Source organism: Paramormyrops kingsleyae, chromosome 5 (genome assembly GCF_048594095.1).
Source record: "Paramormyrops kingsleyae isolate MSU_618 chromosome 5, PKINGS_0.4, whole genome shotgun sequence".
NCBI lineage: Eukaryota > Metazoa > Chordata > Actinopteri > Osteoglossiformes > Mormyridae > Paramormyrops > Paramormyrops kingsleyae.
This window is the reverse complement of record NC_132801.1, coordinates 32,798,992-32,818,258: the sequence shown is the minus strand read 5'-3', so window position 1 is coordinate 32,818,258 and position 19,267 is coordinate 32,798,992. Positions and strand designations below refer to the sequence as shown.

The 19,267-nt window shown below is 43.3% G+C and overlaps 1 protein-coding gene across 4 annotated transcripts in view; it reads left to right on the top strand.

The window, feature by feature from the left end:
- sbk1 (SH3 domain binding kinase 1) overlaps window positions 1–18,535 on the top strand; it is a 33,011-nt gene extending 14,476 nt beyond the window's left edge. For 3 of the 4 annotated variants that reach the window (XM_072712593.1, XM_023808064.2, XM_023808062.2), the window contains 3 exons: window positions 12,629–12,843; window positions 13,648–13,850; window positions 14,968–18,535. In XM_072712593.1, the coding sequence (XP_072568694.1) occupies window positions 12,629–12,843; window positions 13,648–13,850; window positions 14,968–15,777 (1,228 nt within the window). In that variant the 3' untranslated portion in view covers window positions 15,778–18,535. Of the gene's footprint in view, window positions 1–11,480; window positions 11,530–12,628; window positions 12,844–13,647; window positions 13,851–14,967 lie in introns of all 4 variants that reach the window. The other variant, XM_023808061.2, reaches the window with a different exon arrangement.
- The last annotated feature ends 732 nt before the right edge of the window (window positions 18,536–19,267 follow it).

Here is a 19,267-nt window from a genome sequence, read left to right as displayed (position 1 = left end):
TGCCTGAGTGCTCGACGGGGCTCACAGTGTCTTGACAGGAATGTTTATAGGTTCAGGCTCTGTTCCCGTTACTTCTTTACTTAATTGACTTTCCTGGAAGCCTTTCCCTTCAAAGTGGGGATCAGTTTCACGAGGCAGTTTAACACAACGTTTTGTTTTTCCAAGTGCCCAGGGGAGTGACGAGAAGCCTACCCTGCTGATGTGTGCGAGTGTGATGAGAGAAACCATATTTTTAAAGCCGTTTTTTTGTTTAATCAGTCACTATTAAAATAAATTTCGGTCTTGCTGTTAATTAGCTTCCCAGTATGTTAACACTGCAGCAAACCCAGGATACATCCTGAAGCAGCGTGGCACAGGTCAGCGACTGTCCATTATCGGTTTTGCCCACCAGAATTTTACGCTGACTTTAACCTATTGTCTCTGGGGCTGGATTTGCATCTCAACGCAGCTTGTATCTGCCTACATGACATGACGCTCAGAAACACTCACTGATTTAAAACTGCATCAGACTGTCTTTTTACAGCCATCATATGTATATTTTTGGGTGCGGGTCCATTGTCTTATTCTCTGGCCCATATCCATAGCTAGATGCATTGTAAGAGATGCTTTGTTAGATAGACGTTAGGCAGTGCGGAGCAAACCATTGTATGATGGGACTGGGGAAGGAAGATCGCTCTTAACTCTCAACCATATTAGCGTGCCGTTTGTTTCCAAGCGCTTGCTGACATGTACTTGTTCACAGTTGAGTGCTTTCACTTTCAACAGACAGGACATGAAGTAATAGTGCTGACCAGGGCCATACCCATAACTCGCTGTCTTGGGACTTTACCGCCTTCCGGGCAAATTAGGGTGTATGTCCCCACCTCGGATGGGAGACTCACATTAACACAACAAATGTCGTCTGCTTGTGATGGTCACCGGATATGACAACAGACTGACATCCATCTGGCCTAATGCATGGACAGAAATCAGACCGTGAAAACATCCTAACATGGGTATTATGGTAACAGTGGTTGAACACTTTTTTGTTGCTATATTGATTGTGTGTTTTTGCAATTTGATTTTCTCAAATGATTATGTTTCACAACCCTATGACTATGACAAGTCCCTTCCAGCAAAGCTTATGCATAGGTCCAGTTCTCAAGAAGAGACCAGTACTATTGACATCCCTGATGATGAAGATATTCGGGAAGGTGGTCTTCCTAGATTCCGGAGCATTACTGAAGGGCTTTCCGAGACGCATTAGCATACAGGACATGCATGGGTGTGGGAGATGCGCGTCTGCTTGTACTTGGGCAGGTCAAGCAGCGTCATGAGGTTTATCTTCACTGACATCTGCAGTGTGAACATCAGCATCCAGCCTTCCCTGTTGAGGGAGAAGCTGAGAGTCTACATCACCCATTACCTCAGCAACAATCCATCCACATCTGTATCTGCGTATTTTACGCGTGGCTGAGCGACACGGGGACAGGCCCAGGGACATCGCTGTCACCATCCCTGTTTATTCTTTACACTACAGATTTGAGGTACATCACTGGCTCATGCCGTCTTCCAAACTTCACTCATGACCCTGCGGTTGTTATAAGTGAAGGGAAGAAGAGGGATGTGAAAGTACAGTTGAGGGATATAAGGAGAATGACCTGCAGTTCTGTGTCGGAAAGTTGAAAAAGCTGGTGCTGACTTCGGGTGGGATGAGGAGCCAGTGATCCCTGTCACCATCCAAGGAGAGTGTAGAAATGGCACAGTGCTGTAATTACTTTGGTATCTACTTCAATGCCAGGCCAGACTGACAGGGCGGCATGGAGGGAGGGCAGAAGAAAGTGCAGCGTAGGGTTTCAGTCTTTGAGCATCTGCAGCAAACTGCTACACATGCTTTATGAGTCAAGTTGTGGCCACTGTCATGTTCTGCTGTTTGCTGGGGCGGGGGGGGTCACTGCAAAGCGAAGGAGGCTGGAAGACTTCAGAGGAAAGCTAGCTGTGTTATTCAGCGGAGTCTGGGTTTCTTTGATGTGGTGGTGGAGGGAAGAACGGTGTCCAAATTGTGCTCCAATCGCAGTAATGAGGTCCCCACCCTCTCAAAAGAGAGCTGGTGCACATTCAGCCACAGGCTCATCTCCCCGAGATGCACGACCGAGCACATCAGGTGCTCTTTTTGCCTACAGCTATTTGTTTGTTCAATATTTCCAGCCTCCATATCCCAAACACCACCCAGCTCAGAGGACGCCAACCCAGTCACTCATCACTGTACTGTTTGACCTACACTAAATTACATACCCTCCATGTTTACAAAGCACACTTGTACAACCTGTACTCTACTATACACTTTCTGTTTATTTATTATTTATGTCTTTATTTTGGGGGGCTTTTGTGTTAAAAGATATTCATTTTTAATGCTGGTGGGGAACAAAAAATCCTACCGGGGGTGATCAGTGAAGTTCCACCTGATCTTATCTTATTTTGCCATGCAAAAGTGGGCCATAATTTCATAATGGTGCAGTGCCCTAATTTTTTTAATTTAAATGATTAATTTTAACATGATTTACAGTGATTTATGATTACATTCAAAAGCCAATTATAATGACATAATAGCTACTGCTATTATGATTATTATTGTATTATTATTATTATTATTATTATTATTATTATTATTTCTGTCTTGCATTATAAAAAACCTTAACAATGAATACACCAAGCTGACTCCTGTGATAAGAATTTCAGAAGGTTACAGAATTTTTTTGGAAAGCTGTGATGGATGAAGAGACACTGTGGACAAAGATCCATTTTAAGGCCTTTCATACATACACAGCATGTAGGGCTCACAGAGAGACAAATGGGTGGACAAAACCTATCACCCTCCAGGGGCTTCAACCAGCGACTCTACAAGTGGAACGTGTAGGAGCAGAAAAAGCCGTGGATGATACAACATAGGCCTCTGATAACAACTTTGGTCAGGGCTGCTTAACCCTGATGAAGACAAATCTTAAGAGACAGCTTCCCCAGTCCTCAACACACATACACGCAAATCATTCTTCTGTAGATGTACAGAGTATGCGACATGTACTGTAATATTGCCTCTCAGACAGCAGCTCAGATTCCATACTGAAAAGCCAGTAAACCAGAATTAACATCATAAGGAAAGAGACTGACTATTGTTAAATAATGTTTTTGACATTATGTGACAAACGTGGCTTCTCTTGTCTCTGTTCAAAGGGTCAAAGCCCGATGTTGACTGGAGAAAGTAAATGCATGAGAGCCATTATTACAAACAAAACATCAGAGCATTTAAAGGAGTCCAGTAGGGGTCTAGCTAATTAGAGGGTGCACAGACAGGTGGTACTCAGAGATGCCTATCATTTCTGGAAATGTGAATCGAGTGTGTGTGAAATGTTGCCGGGATGTTCGTACTCATAATTACCATGATGGCAACCATTCATTTGCTGGGAGAGAAGAGGGGGTAGTTGAAGGGGCTATGGGTGAGGAGTAAACATAGTCACGATATGCGTCTCTGCGATGGTAATTAGTCTCAAAGAGCCAAACTTTTCCCAAACGAATGGCATGCTGCTTGCTGTCTTTGTTCATTTTGCCTGGTCCGTGACATCATCCGCGGTCAGAATATTGCTAATATTACTCAGTACGTTGCTATTGGTTTTTATTTCTTTGTAGCACACATTCATTACCCAAAACTTGTTTATCCGTTCAGTTTTCACGCTAATTAAATTTTCTCCACAGCATAGTATCTGTTGGGCTGCAAGGCAGGAACAGCAGCCTTATTTTGATTAGAAGTCAGCTTGAGATGAATAAGACACTCGTTCCCTGACCTCATCCCCGCGTGTGACATCCATGCCCTCCCACCATCTTGTACAAAGAAATTCTGCAGTATCTTCCTGGGTGTTATGAAAACAGATGATATACTCTATTGCTGATGTACTCTAATTAATGATATTTCTTCTATTTCTCTGACTTGTTTCATTAGAAGGTTAAAATCTTGGCAACAAATAAGTGTATTTGCAATGGTTGATTACTTGATTCGGTGCTAATTTAATGCACAGCATTCAAATTATGTAAGATACAAACAACTATGTGCAATGTCAACACGATGATTTCACAAACGCCAGCTAGATGCATTATGTGTATTAGCTTTGTTAAAAAATAATTAGCTTGTTCTCTGTTCCTTGTTCCCTTGACCATAAAGCATATTGTAGCATACTGTAGCATATTATAATTTGAATTAAAATTCTGCAGAAAGAATATCTTTTATCAATTATTAGGATTACAGATCCCTCTGGGCATGAGCATCCGTCCAAACAGAGCAAAATGCAAATCAGATTATCAGTCCCCGCCATGTCTCCTTTACATTTACTGAAACTCACTTTGCCAATTAGGATCTTTTAAAAAATCTCCCGGCAAAGCACCCTTCAAAGGTACTCTTACCAATTGTGATGACTCTGCTGCATCAACAGTGATGCCTTTGAAGTCAGCCTCTGCTGTTAATGGTTGCAGATATTCAGGAAGTCTGCAATTTCGCGGCTCATTGTGGTTTGACAATCATGGAATGACAAAAGCATGGGGAAACTACTATTTTATTTAATGAAAAATGAAGCCTTGATCTGGGTCTTCACGCGGAACTAAAATGATGGTATACGAGCAACAAACTAACTGCTTCCTACCTGCACTGAATTTTATAACGCAGTACCTGCGAGCTGCTGCCATGTGGAGTCACGTTTCTCTTGCCACTTAAAAAACAGTCGAAGAAAACTAGCCACTCTGTGAAGAGTCAGTTTTGACTGGCCTAATTCATTTACAGAACGATGCAGAATTCCGAGTCGCAAAGTGCTCATGGCACAGCCTGAACCCTAAAAGAACCGGCTGATGCAGTCTCGAACCTTGGGTTAGTCTACCGCTGATCAACACTTGTAAGATTGGACAGAAGGGTAGTCTAGCAGCTGCAATAGACTATGGGACATGTGTCTGGGACCATTTATTTTTAGATTATGAGTAGCCAGAATATGTGTAGGGATTTGTGCTTTGACAGGGTGCTTAAAATATTTTTATTAGACCAAACAAAGTGAAACAATAATGGATTTAATACAATTCAATTTTAAAACGCTCGAGTGAAAGATGCAGTCTTGAGAATATTCTCTTTCCTGCATACTCATCCCATGAATAAATTACAGGAATTTTAAATTATGGGGAAAAACATGCCAACTTTGGGGCCAGGGGATCAAATTTGACTTGCAGAAAAAGAACACGGAGTTTTTGAACACAATGTGTGGTTTCATGACTCGTGAAGAAAGTTGAGAAGCAGGTTATGGAGCTGAGGTCAGCCTTGGAACAAAAAAACGAGGAAGAGGCCCGTTGCTACAAGCACACTATAAAACCCCTAAAGCTTAAATGCAGCCGACATGAAGCCTGGTCCTCCCAGGTTTCTCCAAGGCCTCCTCCAGCAGACCCTTCAACCCATTCAGCTGAATGTATAAAGTTCTGAACAATTAGTCCACTTGGGACCAGCTGGGTCTTGTTAACTGGGTTACCTTTGGGTACAGGGCTGGTGATTAATCAACTTCCCTGCAAACTTCCCTAATGATTTTTGTTACCGCCCGGTTCTATTATAACGTGTTCAGTACAGCTAGGACTCTGTACTTGATCCTAAGGAGCAGGTAGCTATGTTTCTGGGTGCTTCCCATACCAAGAACGCAAAGATCATACTCATGGTCTTGGCAAGAGTGGTCTTGCTAACAAGCCTTCCAGAAATTAACTTGGGACACAATGAATCATGGGACTGGTCTCGATTGGCAAAGATGCAATCTATGTATCCATAATATGTGGGCCAGGGCAAGAATGGCATCCAGGGACTTTTACCGTCCTCCATAATTCTGTTCTTAGTATTGGTACTGGTCTTCGACAATGGAAGTTGACATAAAATGGGTCCACAAGAGCACAAGTACAGTCAAGTATGCATATTGAGAAACACCTGCTATAATTGGCCCAGTAGTCTGACATGGCAGAGCACTTTAGTGACCTTTTGGTACCTCCTGCAGTGCAGCTTCAACAACACCTACCCCCATTCCAAGTATTACAGTTCTCTTTTATGGGGATTTTTTTTTTTTTTTACTTTACTGCATCGTTTGACATCATCTTGAAAGGACACTTGTTCAGAGGACCAATATTCTTCACACAGTGAGCGGGCTTTTTTGTTGTGGTTCTATTAAATCATTGAAACCAGATGGTTATGTACTTTTCAGGTTGAGCACATGTAAGTCGTACGCCACTGCACTTTGTTTTATTGATCTCTTTTGTGGGCCTGTTCCATTCCAATTACTGTAAAAAAAATGGACTGGATAAAATTGACCTCTTTGTGGGTTCTTTTTGAATTTCAGTCCTTTGCACTTTCTTATTTGCCCTCTTAGTATAAGTAGCATAGCAACCCAACAAAATGGCCGACTCCTAATTAGTGAGTTCTTTTTTTTTTTACAGGGGAAGAAACAGAAATTTTGGAAAGAGGACAGGACATCTCTAGGGTGTTTGTAGACCAGCTATGACAATGAGGAACTGTATGCTGGGATTATGGATGGGGAAGAGGATAGACTGAAGTTAGAGATTATGTTTCATTCATTTCTGAGTGATGTGTCTGAGATTTCTCCAGATTATATTTTTATTGCTCCTATTGAATCCAACAGGACAGTTTGACTCTTGGACTAAGAATTACAGGAGACTGCATGTGTACATTAACTGTTTGGAAATATCCAAGGTCTAGGTCAAGTTCGTTTTGCTGTATGCTCATACATTGTCAGATACATGCACGGTTCTTCCTAATACTTCATAACATCTCTGTGTCCTTTATGTGAATTTTTATTGCCTTTCTCATCCTAGGATTCCATCTGTTTTCTGGCTAAGCATGCTGGCCAGTCGCAGCCTTGCCCCATGTTCAGTGGCTGTAGCCAAGAGGGCTTATCAGGTATCACTGTCCTTGTTTATTATCCAAGGTCATACTACAGGCGAGAACCGAAGGCGAAGGTCAGTGGAAGAACAACTGTTTATACTCACATACTGAGAATTCCCGTACTCCTCCCATGGAATCAGCTTGACTGTTACAGACACGTGGGAGAAAATTTTAATCAATAGCAAAGTAGCAAGCAAGAGGGGGAAATTAAACAGGTTTCAGACTGAATGGCCCAGAGGAGACATGATGCAGCAAAGGGTACCACACTGTGAAATTATGTCTAATCTGCCCTTCCCAAGACACCTTCAGAATAATTTCCGGGTAATAAATATGTAGATGTTAATCAGCTTTTCAGAGTGTAAAGTCTTCAGTGGAAAACACCTGGGATGCCTTTGGCAAAACGGCATTTAAACACGAAGTACTTTCTGCTTCGTATTTTGTAATATTTATGTCCTTTTTGGAATAGACCCCTGATGAGACAGGAAGCAAACAAAGGAAGTAAAACAAATTTTATTTGTATGTAAATAAGCAGTATCTCTAAAGGTGAAATATAAATCATCAAATTTAATAGGTGTTTAATGTAATGTGTTGTTGTTCTGTGAGCACAACAAGCATTTTGTGTTTTCAACCATATACAAGTGTGAATGAAAACAAAATGATATTCCAGATGAAAATGGATGGCTTTCAAATGTGAAAGAGAAGATATCTTTTGTTTTTTTACTGCAAGCCATCCTTCATTTTGTGTAAGTTTGTTATGGATGATTTATACCTTTGAAGCGTTGCATTGTTGTGTTGGATTGCAATTAGCAATCAACAAAATTAGCGAAGTCAACCAAAATTTTCAAGTTCATAGACGAATGCAGCCACGTTAAAGGAAATCTAATCTCTCGCAGTTTTAAGCTTAAATTAAGAGATTACATGTTGTTGATACACAAGGCCAAGAAAACTTCACTAGTGACCATAGCTTTACAGAAGCTCGATCATCTGCAATTGGTTTGCCGCACTTTCCTACACGGAGAAGGCTGTGAGTTGAAATACGTTACAATGCACAGCTGCTTAGCCGACAGCTCTGTCCTTGGGAGTAATGACACCCCAAAATGAGAAAGAGATCATAATGGCGACTCCAGTCTGGGGCATAAAGAAGCTACTCCATTAATCCATTAGCGTGGAATGAGTCAGAAAGCAAAATCTGATTATTACTCTCTTGAGAATAAGCCCATCTTTCCCCCCTGATTCTGACATGTGGACTCAGACGCCTGAGTACATGCACCTGCTGCTCTGTTCAGAGAAAAAATTGGTCCAAGGAACAACATTTGTCTTCCAGCTGTCAGGGCTCCTTCCCTATATGTAGCGTCTTTCAATTGAAGGCCTGGTTGGGTGTAAATTTGCTCGTATATTTTATACATAGTTTCTCTCATTTTTTTTTCGATTTCCTCATGATTGTAACGATCTAACCTTCTGTAATTAGTCTTCTTTTCATTTGAAGCAAGAACCATTTGTGAATATTGATGCATTTTTAAATCAAAGCTTATGCTTGAAGATCACTTTTTCATGGAAATCTCTTGTTTTTTTTGTACTGAAAGGAGTAATTACTTGTCTTGTGTAGTAGATTCATGAAAAATGTTATCAATTTTCATACGATGATTGATGGTAAATGTGTCACATATCTAATATGCATCTAAAGATTTCAGATCAGTAAGGAAGGTGATTTTTTTCACATGTATGTCAGTCTTCTGAATATAGGAAAGAAGCAAAGCAGTGATATCAAAATAGTATTTAAAAATGGAATTGCACCTTTTGATATTACAGATAAGGTAGTGAGAGAAAGATCCCAGTAACACCTTCCCAAATATTTTGCACTTCAAAATTACCCATCATTTACATCATGATCTGAAAACATCTGTTGCGAATGGAGAAATACAATTAGCATCAGTAAATAAAGGAAATTAAATTATAGCCTAATGGTCAATTGAATACCATGTGATACTGGTCCAGTAGAAGGCGGTGTCTTTTCAGATAATTGCTGGTGTTACGCAGAGCTAAAACATGCATATTCTGTCACGATTCTTAGGAATAACACAGAGAAGTACGGATATTTCTGGTATGGCTCAAGAGTGCAAAGCGAACCATTGGTCCCTTCACATTGATACTGGGATGCCTGACAAGCGCAGACTGCTGTGGCCTGCAAAACACATCTGCTTCACAGCATGCTGTTTGTCAGTCATGCAAGTTTCTCAGCTATTCACAGGTGGAGAGTCAGTGTCTATATACATGCAGTTTTACCCAATACAATTTAATAGAAAGTGTCAAAACATGTGTAATATTTCTGAACACACAAGAGTAGTATTATCTGTCTGTGTCACAAAAAATAATAATAATCTGACTACCTGTGAATGGTAAAAATGAGGGTATAAGACTGATAAACAAACAAACAAATAAATAAATAAATTTATGAGCAATTTTTTTTTGTTTTTATACTGCTACATTTTTGACAAGGATAAATTTAGTCTAGATATTGCTTAGGACTGCTTAGAGTTTTATCCTTCATTGTCACAATAAAACCTACCTTCTCTAAGCCCAGTATCTGAGAAGGTGACCACTTTAAAAAATAATATTCACTGTGTTTATGCTGGACATGTATCGATCACTTGAATTTTATTGGACGGAAGTTTTTTTTAGAATTCGTAGCATCTGTAATGTCTTCTTCTGATACCCCCCACCTCTCAACATCAACTTCAGAAGGTCACTTAGCGGAGACCACCTGCCGTTTGGTTGCATGTTTGCTGACTGGCTCCTTTAAGGAGATGATGCCATGTTCATGGTGACGGGTGTGCAGAATTTATTCAAAAGGAATAGCACCCCTACCCCCCCACTGCTCGAATCAAGCCGTACAGGTTGTAGTGAATTAGTCGGGTTCTCAGTGCTGTTCTGCTCCTGTACCCTGGGATTCAGGGTAATCACAGCAGAAGGGGATTGTGGGAGAGTGCTCCATGAGCCAGAAGTACTGATTGAAGCCAGTTTAAAGACCCTTTCACTTTCTTCTTTGAACACCACGGTGTGAATCACCAGGAATCGTTAGGTATCTGGGGTGATGGTGGTGATTTAGTAAGCTTGTACAGGGCTTTGAAGATCTCCTGCAGGGCCACAGGAGATTAAACTCGAACGCCAGCCAATAAGACTGTGTTAGTGTGCGAACACACAAATGGGTAAAGATGTCGAACAAGTACTAAAGGCATGACGTTGATAGCAGGCGTATTAATGCAGTCTTTGGCTTTTATCATGAAATTACATGTAAAAATATATTAAATCCATCCATTTCCATACACACATATACAGTGAATGATCATGAAAAGGAACAAGGCTTGGAGCAGCAAGGGACACACACACACACACACAGACCTGTACTCATATCTTTGTGGGGACCGTCTATTCATTTCCTTGGAAAATCCCTAATTCCATCTATAAAAACCTTAACCATAAGTAACTAAATAAAATACAAATCTTTTTTGGTTACAGTCACAGATTTTTATAAAATTGAATCTCCCCTTGTGGGACCGGAAAAATGTAAAAATAACAGGTTTTTATTGTATTGCAGGGACCTGATGTGAGAGCCTTTCTGTTTGTCAGAGGACGCGTTCTGTTTATCAGTGCAGTTCCAAAATTGGGCCGACATGCTCGGGCTCGTAATGAAGGTCTGGCTTCTGACAAGAGCCCAGCCTCAGAGATCCCACATCCTCTGAGGCTCTGTCAGCGACACGAATTACGGCTGTTTTCATGGCAACAGGATCGCTGTTGAAAAGCCACACCAATGTCGGATTGTCCAAAGAAGGTGACCAATTTCATTGGTCATATTTCACTCGCTACATATAAATAGAAGCACCTGACTGTACAGGAATAGAGGTATCTTCAGTGGCATATCTGACATGTTTAAACCACCCCTTCAATGTCCTAAAATGAGGTGGATGGGTACTTCAGATTAGGGATGTTCAGGCTTTTCTTCAGAAACACTTTTGGTTCTGAATGAATGAATGAGGAAAACTATGTTCAATTCACAGACACACAGACAATGGTGAAACTGGCTAATAGTCTTTTAGACAAGCTAGTCAATGGGCACTGGGCCCCTCGGACCGAAAGACCAAGCTGGTCCTTTTGCATGGCTTTCAGAGCTTCCTGTGACCTTAGAATGCTGTTTATTTGTCTCCTCTGGTCGGGGTGTAAGACACGCCTTTCAGCATCCAAAATCCATTGGAAATGCAGTCATTAATATCAAAACAACCTCTAGGCTTCAGGGGTAAATTGAAAGGCACACTCCCTTCACGGCCTGCTTCATGCTCATGAATAATACATGAGTGTGGAGTCCCGTGCAGTCACATTTCTTGTGCAAACATGAATTTTTGGTTTACTTATGCATTTTCCCTCTTAAAAGGGCATCTGTGTTTTTTACCACTGTATGCTAACTGCATTCGGTTCTGCAATCTCTGGCATCTGGTCTTCTGACTATGTATAATAGTATAACCATCTACTGATCTACTCTTTCCAGCTAGTGCCTTCAAACAGAAGACAATCCATCCATCCTGGTCGGGGTCACGGTGGGTTTCACACTGGATTGGATTCTAGTCCGTCTTGGGGTGCATTTACTCGCACACTACACGCAGTTCAAAAGTGCCAATTGTCCTGCAAGTCTTTGGAAATAACCAGAGCACCCTGTGACAGGGTTGTCAACTTTGGTCAGTTGGCTGAACTGAGATTTTCAATTCAAGACGCGTATGCACGCACATTTACCTGTATGTAACTGTGTGTTATTACCTTGCAAATAGTCTGTATGGTTTGAAAACTCCTTCTGCACTTTTGATGTAGCTAATTTTAGGTTTATAATGGAATAATATAGATTTGCCGTAAGATTTCTTACGAGCTTGACAATCTGAAAGCGTGAGTGTCACCCCAGATGCATGAGAGTTGGCAACCCTGCTGTGATGTGGGCAGATATGCAAACTCCACACACAGAGCCCCCAAATCTGTGTGAGGTGACAGGATGGCCCGCAATACCGCAGATCTTCCCTAGCAAAACGCAGTCGGAACCCTTGACGCCACAAACCTAAGCAGGACATCACCATAGGTGCCATATCACTACAGCCCTCCCATCCTCAGAGCGATTATCATGTCTGTTCATCCTGTCTATTCCGCGCAAACACCGTTTAAGCAAGTTTGTGAAAGGAAATTGGCGTTTTTTTTTTTTTTTGAAGGTGATACTCCCACTTTTACTTGCTCTGCATGGAGCGTCGTAGGAGAGGCCGAGCGGTGACATATATGCTGCTAAAGTCTGCCATCTATATATCCGCCGCATGTGCAGGAGAGGACTATGATATTTTTAAACATAAGAAAACCAGGTCATTTACATTTTATTTTTAACATGAAGAGGTGTTCTGTATACAATTGATATTCATAGCTTTCAAATGTACTGTAGATATGGTTGCTTTCAGGTGTTTCTTTCTTGTTTTATCAATTTTTAAAAAGCTCGGTTGTATTTATTTCGCCATCGTATAACATTTTTGTAAAACCATTTACAGGGGTTTTGTAATATATTAGTCTTAGCGCGTTGAGTATGAGCAAGATGGCCGCCAGAGGTTTGGGGGCAAATGACGAAAACACGGAAGGGTGAACAGGTTGTCTTTTTTTTTTTTTACGCAGTGCCAAGGTGACCCTGTATCCGGCCGAAGGAGGTGGCTGTGCGGGGGGGTCACCCATTGGGAAGATGGGCTGCTGTGGGGTACCTGTGGAGGACATGCAGGCCCTAGCCATCAACTCGCTGTCCAGCGCCGACATCCACAAGCACTACGAGCACATCCGCGAGCTGGGAAAGGGCACCTACGGCAAGGTGGACCTGGTGGCTCACCGCACACAGGGTAGGTACAGCCTCCTGGGGAACAAGGAGCGCTTCTTCTGCCTTTCCTGTTCCATCAAAAAGGGGAAGCCTCATTATACTGAATTATGGTCAGTGTATGTATGTACTGTAATGTGTCCTCCATGGATTTAAGTGGACGGACAGGGTGTTGTACATAGTGTGTAATAACTCTTCACCTGTGCGCTGAATCCTGAGCGGAATGGATAGCGACAGGATGGAGGCAGCGCTGGCGTGTGCGGAGATCGAATGATGAGCATGGCAGACGGGAGCCGAGCTGCTGTCATGCTGCGTTAGTGCGTTAAGCGCACTGTGCCAGCACCGCTTATCAACAGCCGCCTACTTCATTAGCTGCTGCAAATAAGCCACAGACAACCCAAGCAGCAGCTGACAGGGGAGCAAATCCACCCCCCCATCCCGGTTCCTAGAATCACATGGTTTGGAAGTCTGCAAGAATACTAGTTTTTTTATTCCTGAAGAAAACAGAGGCAGGGTGTGTACTGACCAGTAGGGGGTGCAGCGCTTAAGGATATGGTCCCCCTGATTCTGCCCTTGAGCAAGGCACTCAAACCAAATTGTTTCAGGTGAAAATCCAGCTCTGTTAATAGGTATGTTTCTGAGGTGCTTTGAGGACAAAGCATGGGTTAAACACTTGAACAGCGTTTAATAAGGAACTTGACACATCTATGACTTTTTAAATTCACATATGCTAAGTGTGGTCAAAAGAGACTTTGGGGTAATATTCCGAGACTGCGTTTTCATCATTAACCTTGCTGCTGTGTGTGTGTGTGTGTGTGTGGTTTTTCAGGAACAAAACTGGCACTGAAATTTGTCAACAAGAACAAGACGAAGTTGAAGAGCTTCCTGCGTGAGTACACCATCACGAACAACCTCAGCTGCAGCCCCTTCATCATCAACGTGCTTGACGTGCTCTTTGAGACGGAGGACAGCTACGTCTTCGGCCAGGAGTACGCGCCTGCTGGAGATCTCTTCGACATCATTCCCCCGCAGGTATCTGTCAGCACGAGCTTATCTTCTGACACCTAGGTCGCGATATCTCTGTAGAAGGGCCATTTCATACCATAGCTTAACAGGTATGCTCAGATTTGGACTTTATCTTGGAATGAAAGTCTGTCTATTAGATAGCTTTGTAATTGGGGTCTTGGGACTGGATGCTTCATGGGTCATTGTGATGTACGGCCCTGTCCTGTAGAGCTCTGCCAGCTCTGCAGAATGTTTCGTTAACTTAATCAATTCACTTAATATTGTTAGGGGTGGGGATTCTCTGTATATCAATTATTGATCCATGCCAGTAATAACGGGAAATCCATCCATCCATCCTAACAGATTGTAAAGTCATGACAGTGATGGAGCAGTAATATAAAACATTATAATAGCCTACTCAGATTCTTTGGTTTCATTATTTTCAATACTTGGACATGATCATCAAATTATGTGTAACAATATACAGTACTGTGCAAAAGAAAACTATGTTTGAATGATCTTTTTGTTGTTGTAAAACTATGATTTCATATCTGCCAAAGGGTGTTAGCTTTAAAATCTAAAGTGACCTGGTATTTTGCCACTATCATACCATGGTTATCTAATCAGTACCTCGTCAAGTTATTTAACTAATTGAGTTAAATATGGTGAAATGTAACGAATACATGGAATGGCTGGGGTGCCCCTGAGGAGAGGTTTGGGAATTGAATTTCCTTAGGAACATTTTGAAGAACAGAAGAAATTCTTGCTATTTTTTGTAGCAGTACTATTCATTTGCATATATTCTCATGTTAAATTGTGGCTTTCCCTCAGCAAATATATACTTACTACACAGATAAATAGCTTGAAACATTGTCTTTGAAGACTTTTGTGCAGTACTGTGTATTTGTGAGTTTGGAGTCCATCCAAAGCAGCTTAAGACCCATGACAGGGGAACGGCCCAGACGGGAAGCCGGTCCATGACAGTGCACATGCACATGCACACGCACACGCACACGCACAGTCGCTCACTACGGCCAGGGTCTAAGAAGCCGCTTCACCTATCAGCAAATGGCTACCCTGTCACTGTCAGAACGAGGCTGCGCTGAATGTCATGTGACTGAAAAGCTGCCCCTCTGTGCTTCAGGTGGGCCTCCCCGAGGAGATGGTGAAGCGTTGCATCCAGCAGCTGGGCCTCGCCCTGGACTTCATGCACAGCAAGAGCCTGGTGCACCGCGACGTCAAGCCCGAGAACGTGCTCCTCTTCGACCGCGAGTGCCGGCGCGTCAAGCTGGCCGACTTCGGCATGACGCGGCGCGTCGGCTGCCGGGTGAAGCGCATCAGCGGCACCATCCCCTACACGGCGCCTGAGGTGTGCCAGGCCAGCCGCACCGAGGGCTTTCTGGTGGACTGCAGCCTGGACATCTGGGCCTTCGGGGTGCTCATCTTCTGCATGCTGACCGGCAACTTCCCCTGGGAGGCGGCCCTGCCGTCCGACGCCTTCTACGACGAGTTCCTGCGCTGGCAGCGCGGCCCCTGCCGCCCGGGGGTCTTCCCGTCGCAGTGGCGCCGCTTCACGGATGACGCTCTGCGCATGTTCCAGCGGCTGCTCGCCGTGGAGCCCGAGAAGCGCTGCTCCGTCAAGGACGTTTTCCACTTCATCAAGTATGAGCTGATGAGCGCCCTCCGGAGGCGCACTTCCTGCCGGGGCAAGAGGGCTGAACGTACTGTGCCAGCCGGCCCCAGCGGTTCCACGGGCCCGCGGCCCGGCCTCCGGCACCCCGAGACCTCCACACCGCCCTCCACTGCCTGCCTGCGACCGGCGCCTCTTAAACGCAGTGTCCCGTCAGATCCCAGCTCTGCCCGATCTGACTCCGGGTTGCACCAGTCCCCTGGGAGGCAAGAGAAGGGAAAAGGCCAGATGGTGATGGCCACGGCGATTGAGATCTGCGTGTAATGGACCCACCAGGCCACACGTTCTAAGCTCCAGCCCAGCCCTACAAGCCCCAGCACCCCCCACCCTGAAACCCGTAGTCCTCCCAACGGCTGGCCTCTCTATCCCATACGCTGGAGAGATCAGTTTTTTACATTCAGTTTACCTTTCCCTTCAAGGACAAGACAGAAAAAAAAGTATTTATCGTGCACAACTTCCCAAGGTTACGTGAAGCTGGTATCGGACTCGCTTGGTTTTAAAAGGGCTTTGCGTCTGAAGTATGACAGGCAGAGTATAATATCTCATGATACCGTTTGCACAACAGCGAGCTCGGGGTCAGCGGCACGCCGTTCCTCACCCCGTTTTATTATCACCCTCTCCCCCCTCCTTCGCCCCGGATCGACCCCGCCCGCCGATTTCCTGCAAAGTGCTGATCAAAGGGAACCTTTAAAGAACTCATGTCTACACTTCGTTAGAGAGTTTTAAGGGATCTTCCTTCCTTTTCCTCCGTGTTCCCTGAAGAGGCCCGGATCTGCCTACTGTTGTTTGTCAGGATCCGCGAGGGCCAGTGATCCCAGGGGCACGTCGACCCGAATCGAGCTCCCAACATCCGCTGACTGCGGATTAACCAACTGCCGAGAGGGACTTTTGTACAAGGAAATGCAGTCGAAGCCGAAACGTTCCAAGGAGACGCAAGGCTGGAACCCTGAGTAACACACTCCAAACGGCTCCTTTTTTTCTTAAGTGCGTTTTCAAACCGTGTCTTATATATGCCCAAGGACCTGGGCTGAGGAAAAAGACTCTGTGATAATGTATAAGTAATCTCAGGACTGCACTCAGGGGCAGACTTCCTGTTCTAGAGTTTTTCTACGTAGCCTTTTGAAGTTCTACCTTCATTTAATTACTCTCCGAGAAAGGAAATGGGCTCTCAGATGCCCCTCGTTTAGCGAGTAGCCTTGGTACGCGAACCCCGTTGCCGTAGAAGTGGTGCTGAAGGTTCACATCTTCCAATATAGAAAGTATGTGTCAGTCTTGTAAACATTACACTGAAACAGCTCCTCTCTGCTGCTTCCCTTCTGTTCAAAAACAGGTTGTCGTTGTGTGTGCGCGCGTGTGTTTGCACGAGAGAGCGTGAATGAGGTGTGAGGAGCGGACTCCCTTTTAGTAATGACGACTTCGACATGAACGGTGAAGCACAATCTATTACTGTACGGACCGATGTTGCATAGAGTTGCCATTGTTTTACATCATCAGTCCACTGCCTGCTCACCGCTTCCCGAAATAACAAAAGCACATCAAGCTGCCATGTGCTCTAAGTGAGCAGCATCAGCTGCCTTCGGCACTGATCATTTGCGACACTTTGTGCTATATTGTGCGCCAGCCTATTGATCAAATGTTTTTTTTTAAAGTTGCTGTCATTATGAATGTTTTCATCTCGTACATCTACCTATAATATTTTCCATCTTTTCCATTTACGTTTGAGGGTATCTCTGTGGTCGGCTGCATTATATCAACCCCCAGTAGCATATTGGGTAGTATAGCTACGGTTTCATACCTAGAATATACAGGTAGAAATTCTTCAGTCATATCTGACATTTAGAATTTAACTGACTGCTCATTGGCCGGCTTTCAATTACTTTTTGCAATTTCACCCACTCGGTAGTAGAACCTTCCCAGCATGCACCGGAAAGATGATCTAGAGCACCTCGTCCAGTGAATTCTCTGCCGGAATCTATTTAGAAGTAGAACATGTGGGTAGCTTGAAATGGGGGAGGGATGGGTCTAAGGCTAAGGGGCTGCTGTTTAGAAAACTGTACTGTATGTAGCAAAAAATAGGACAAAACTGAAAACATTTTTTCTAGTAGACAGGAACCTTAATGCAAGGTTGTGATTGGACAAGAAGCAATTGGATTTATTACATGTCAATGTTCCGCCATCAGCTGTCTCATACAAGTTGTTGGGCTGTGAAGCGCACTGGCTCATGTCGTCGCGGCTCTCATCACACATTTCTCTCTATGAGTAATCAACCATTCATCAGCCAGGCCAGATGATACCTGCAACTATATTTTGGAGAGTCCTCCGCAAAATCACTTCAGGCTTCAATCTGAGTATCTCAGCCACTACTTCACTACTTCTGCAGATCACTGATTTCAGCCTCACGTTGTAGCATAAAAACATATAGCGTAATGCCAAACCACAAGAGCAAGACGGAAAATGGCACACACTGAAATGTGACGTGTTTCGTGTTCCAGTAAACATAGACAGTTGAAACATGCAAGTATGTTTTTAGCTTCTCTTCTTAGGTCTTTAAGAGACAAAAAGGGTTTGTTTTCATCTGTTTCATCATTTCCTGCCATGTTTTCACTCTGCATGGCCTCCGTAGTTTTATTTTGTCCCATTGACATAAACACAGTATTGTAGGTCAGCTGCTCTTGTCCAATCACGTTCACGCAGGATTTTAGGAATAGTGACTATTTCTGCCTTAGGGCTTTATGTTTTCAAATAGTGCAATAATGTAGATGACAGAAGTAGTTGAACTATGCTACTGTTTACCTCAGTTGTCCTACTTGTACCAGCTCAGCTTGTTTTTCCCCCTTTGTATGAATATCTATGATGTATATAATGGACATTTACTCTGTCCATCCACACATATTACAAAAAAATCTCTATGTCTCTTAGCCTAAGAATTCAAATTTGTGTACTGTACTTGAATATAAGTGTCATTTTTCCTTACTCTATGTGTCACTCGAAAAAGACCAGAATTAAAGCTGATATTTAAAAAGTGAATTTTGCCTCCCCCCTTTTCTAATGTTGTGTTACGAGAATTCACTCGCTGTTTTAGGTAAAGAGGCCCCTGCAGTTATATCTTGCAAACTTTCTGTGTGAAAGTACGCTTTGGATTCACCGATCCCATCTTTGGATGTTCCCAAGATATCCATTATTAATCAGATTTCTCCTTGAGACGCGGCTGTCTGCAGAATCCGTAACGTTGCTCCCTTCACTGACAGTTGCTTCCTAGTTGTACATGTGTATTTGCATTTCGACAGCATTTTAAAGTCTGCCACTGAAGTAGCAGTAGTGTTTTCCGACATGTTAAGGTTGACTGTATATGACAGGTTGCCCTCCAAGCAGGTAAACAGATGTTTCACCATGGACTGTTGCTGCCAATGACAATATGAGGCTAACACCTTGTGTGAGGTCTCTCTCTGCCCTTGACTGCTGCCTGCCTGCATGCATTTGTTTTCATCCAGTACGTTATACACATAAACTACGGTATAAAGCGCAGAAGCCAGTTCAGTTAATATGTAAAGAAAGACACACACACATGGCCCTTTCTAGCACATTCTGTTACATTAAAGTGTTTTTTTCCAGTGCTGAATCTACTGCAGTTACTGGTATCTAAATACAGGATTAAGCTTATATTTGACGTGATCTACAGCTGCTGTTAGCTAGTACATTCATATTACAATTAATACATCAGTTATTATAGTTCAATATCAGGTATTTTATAAGA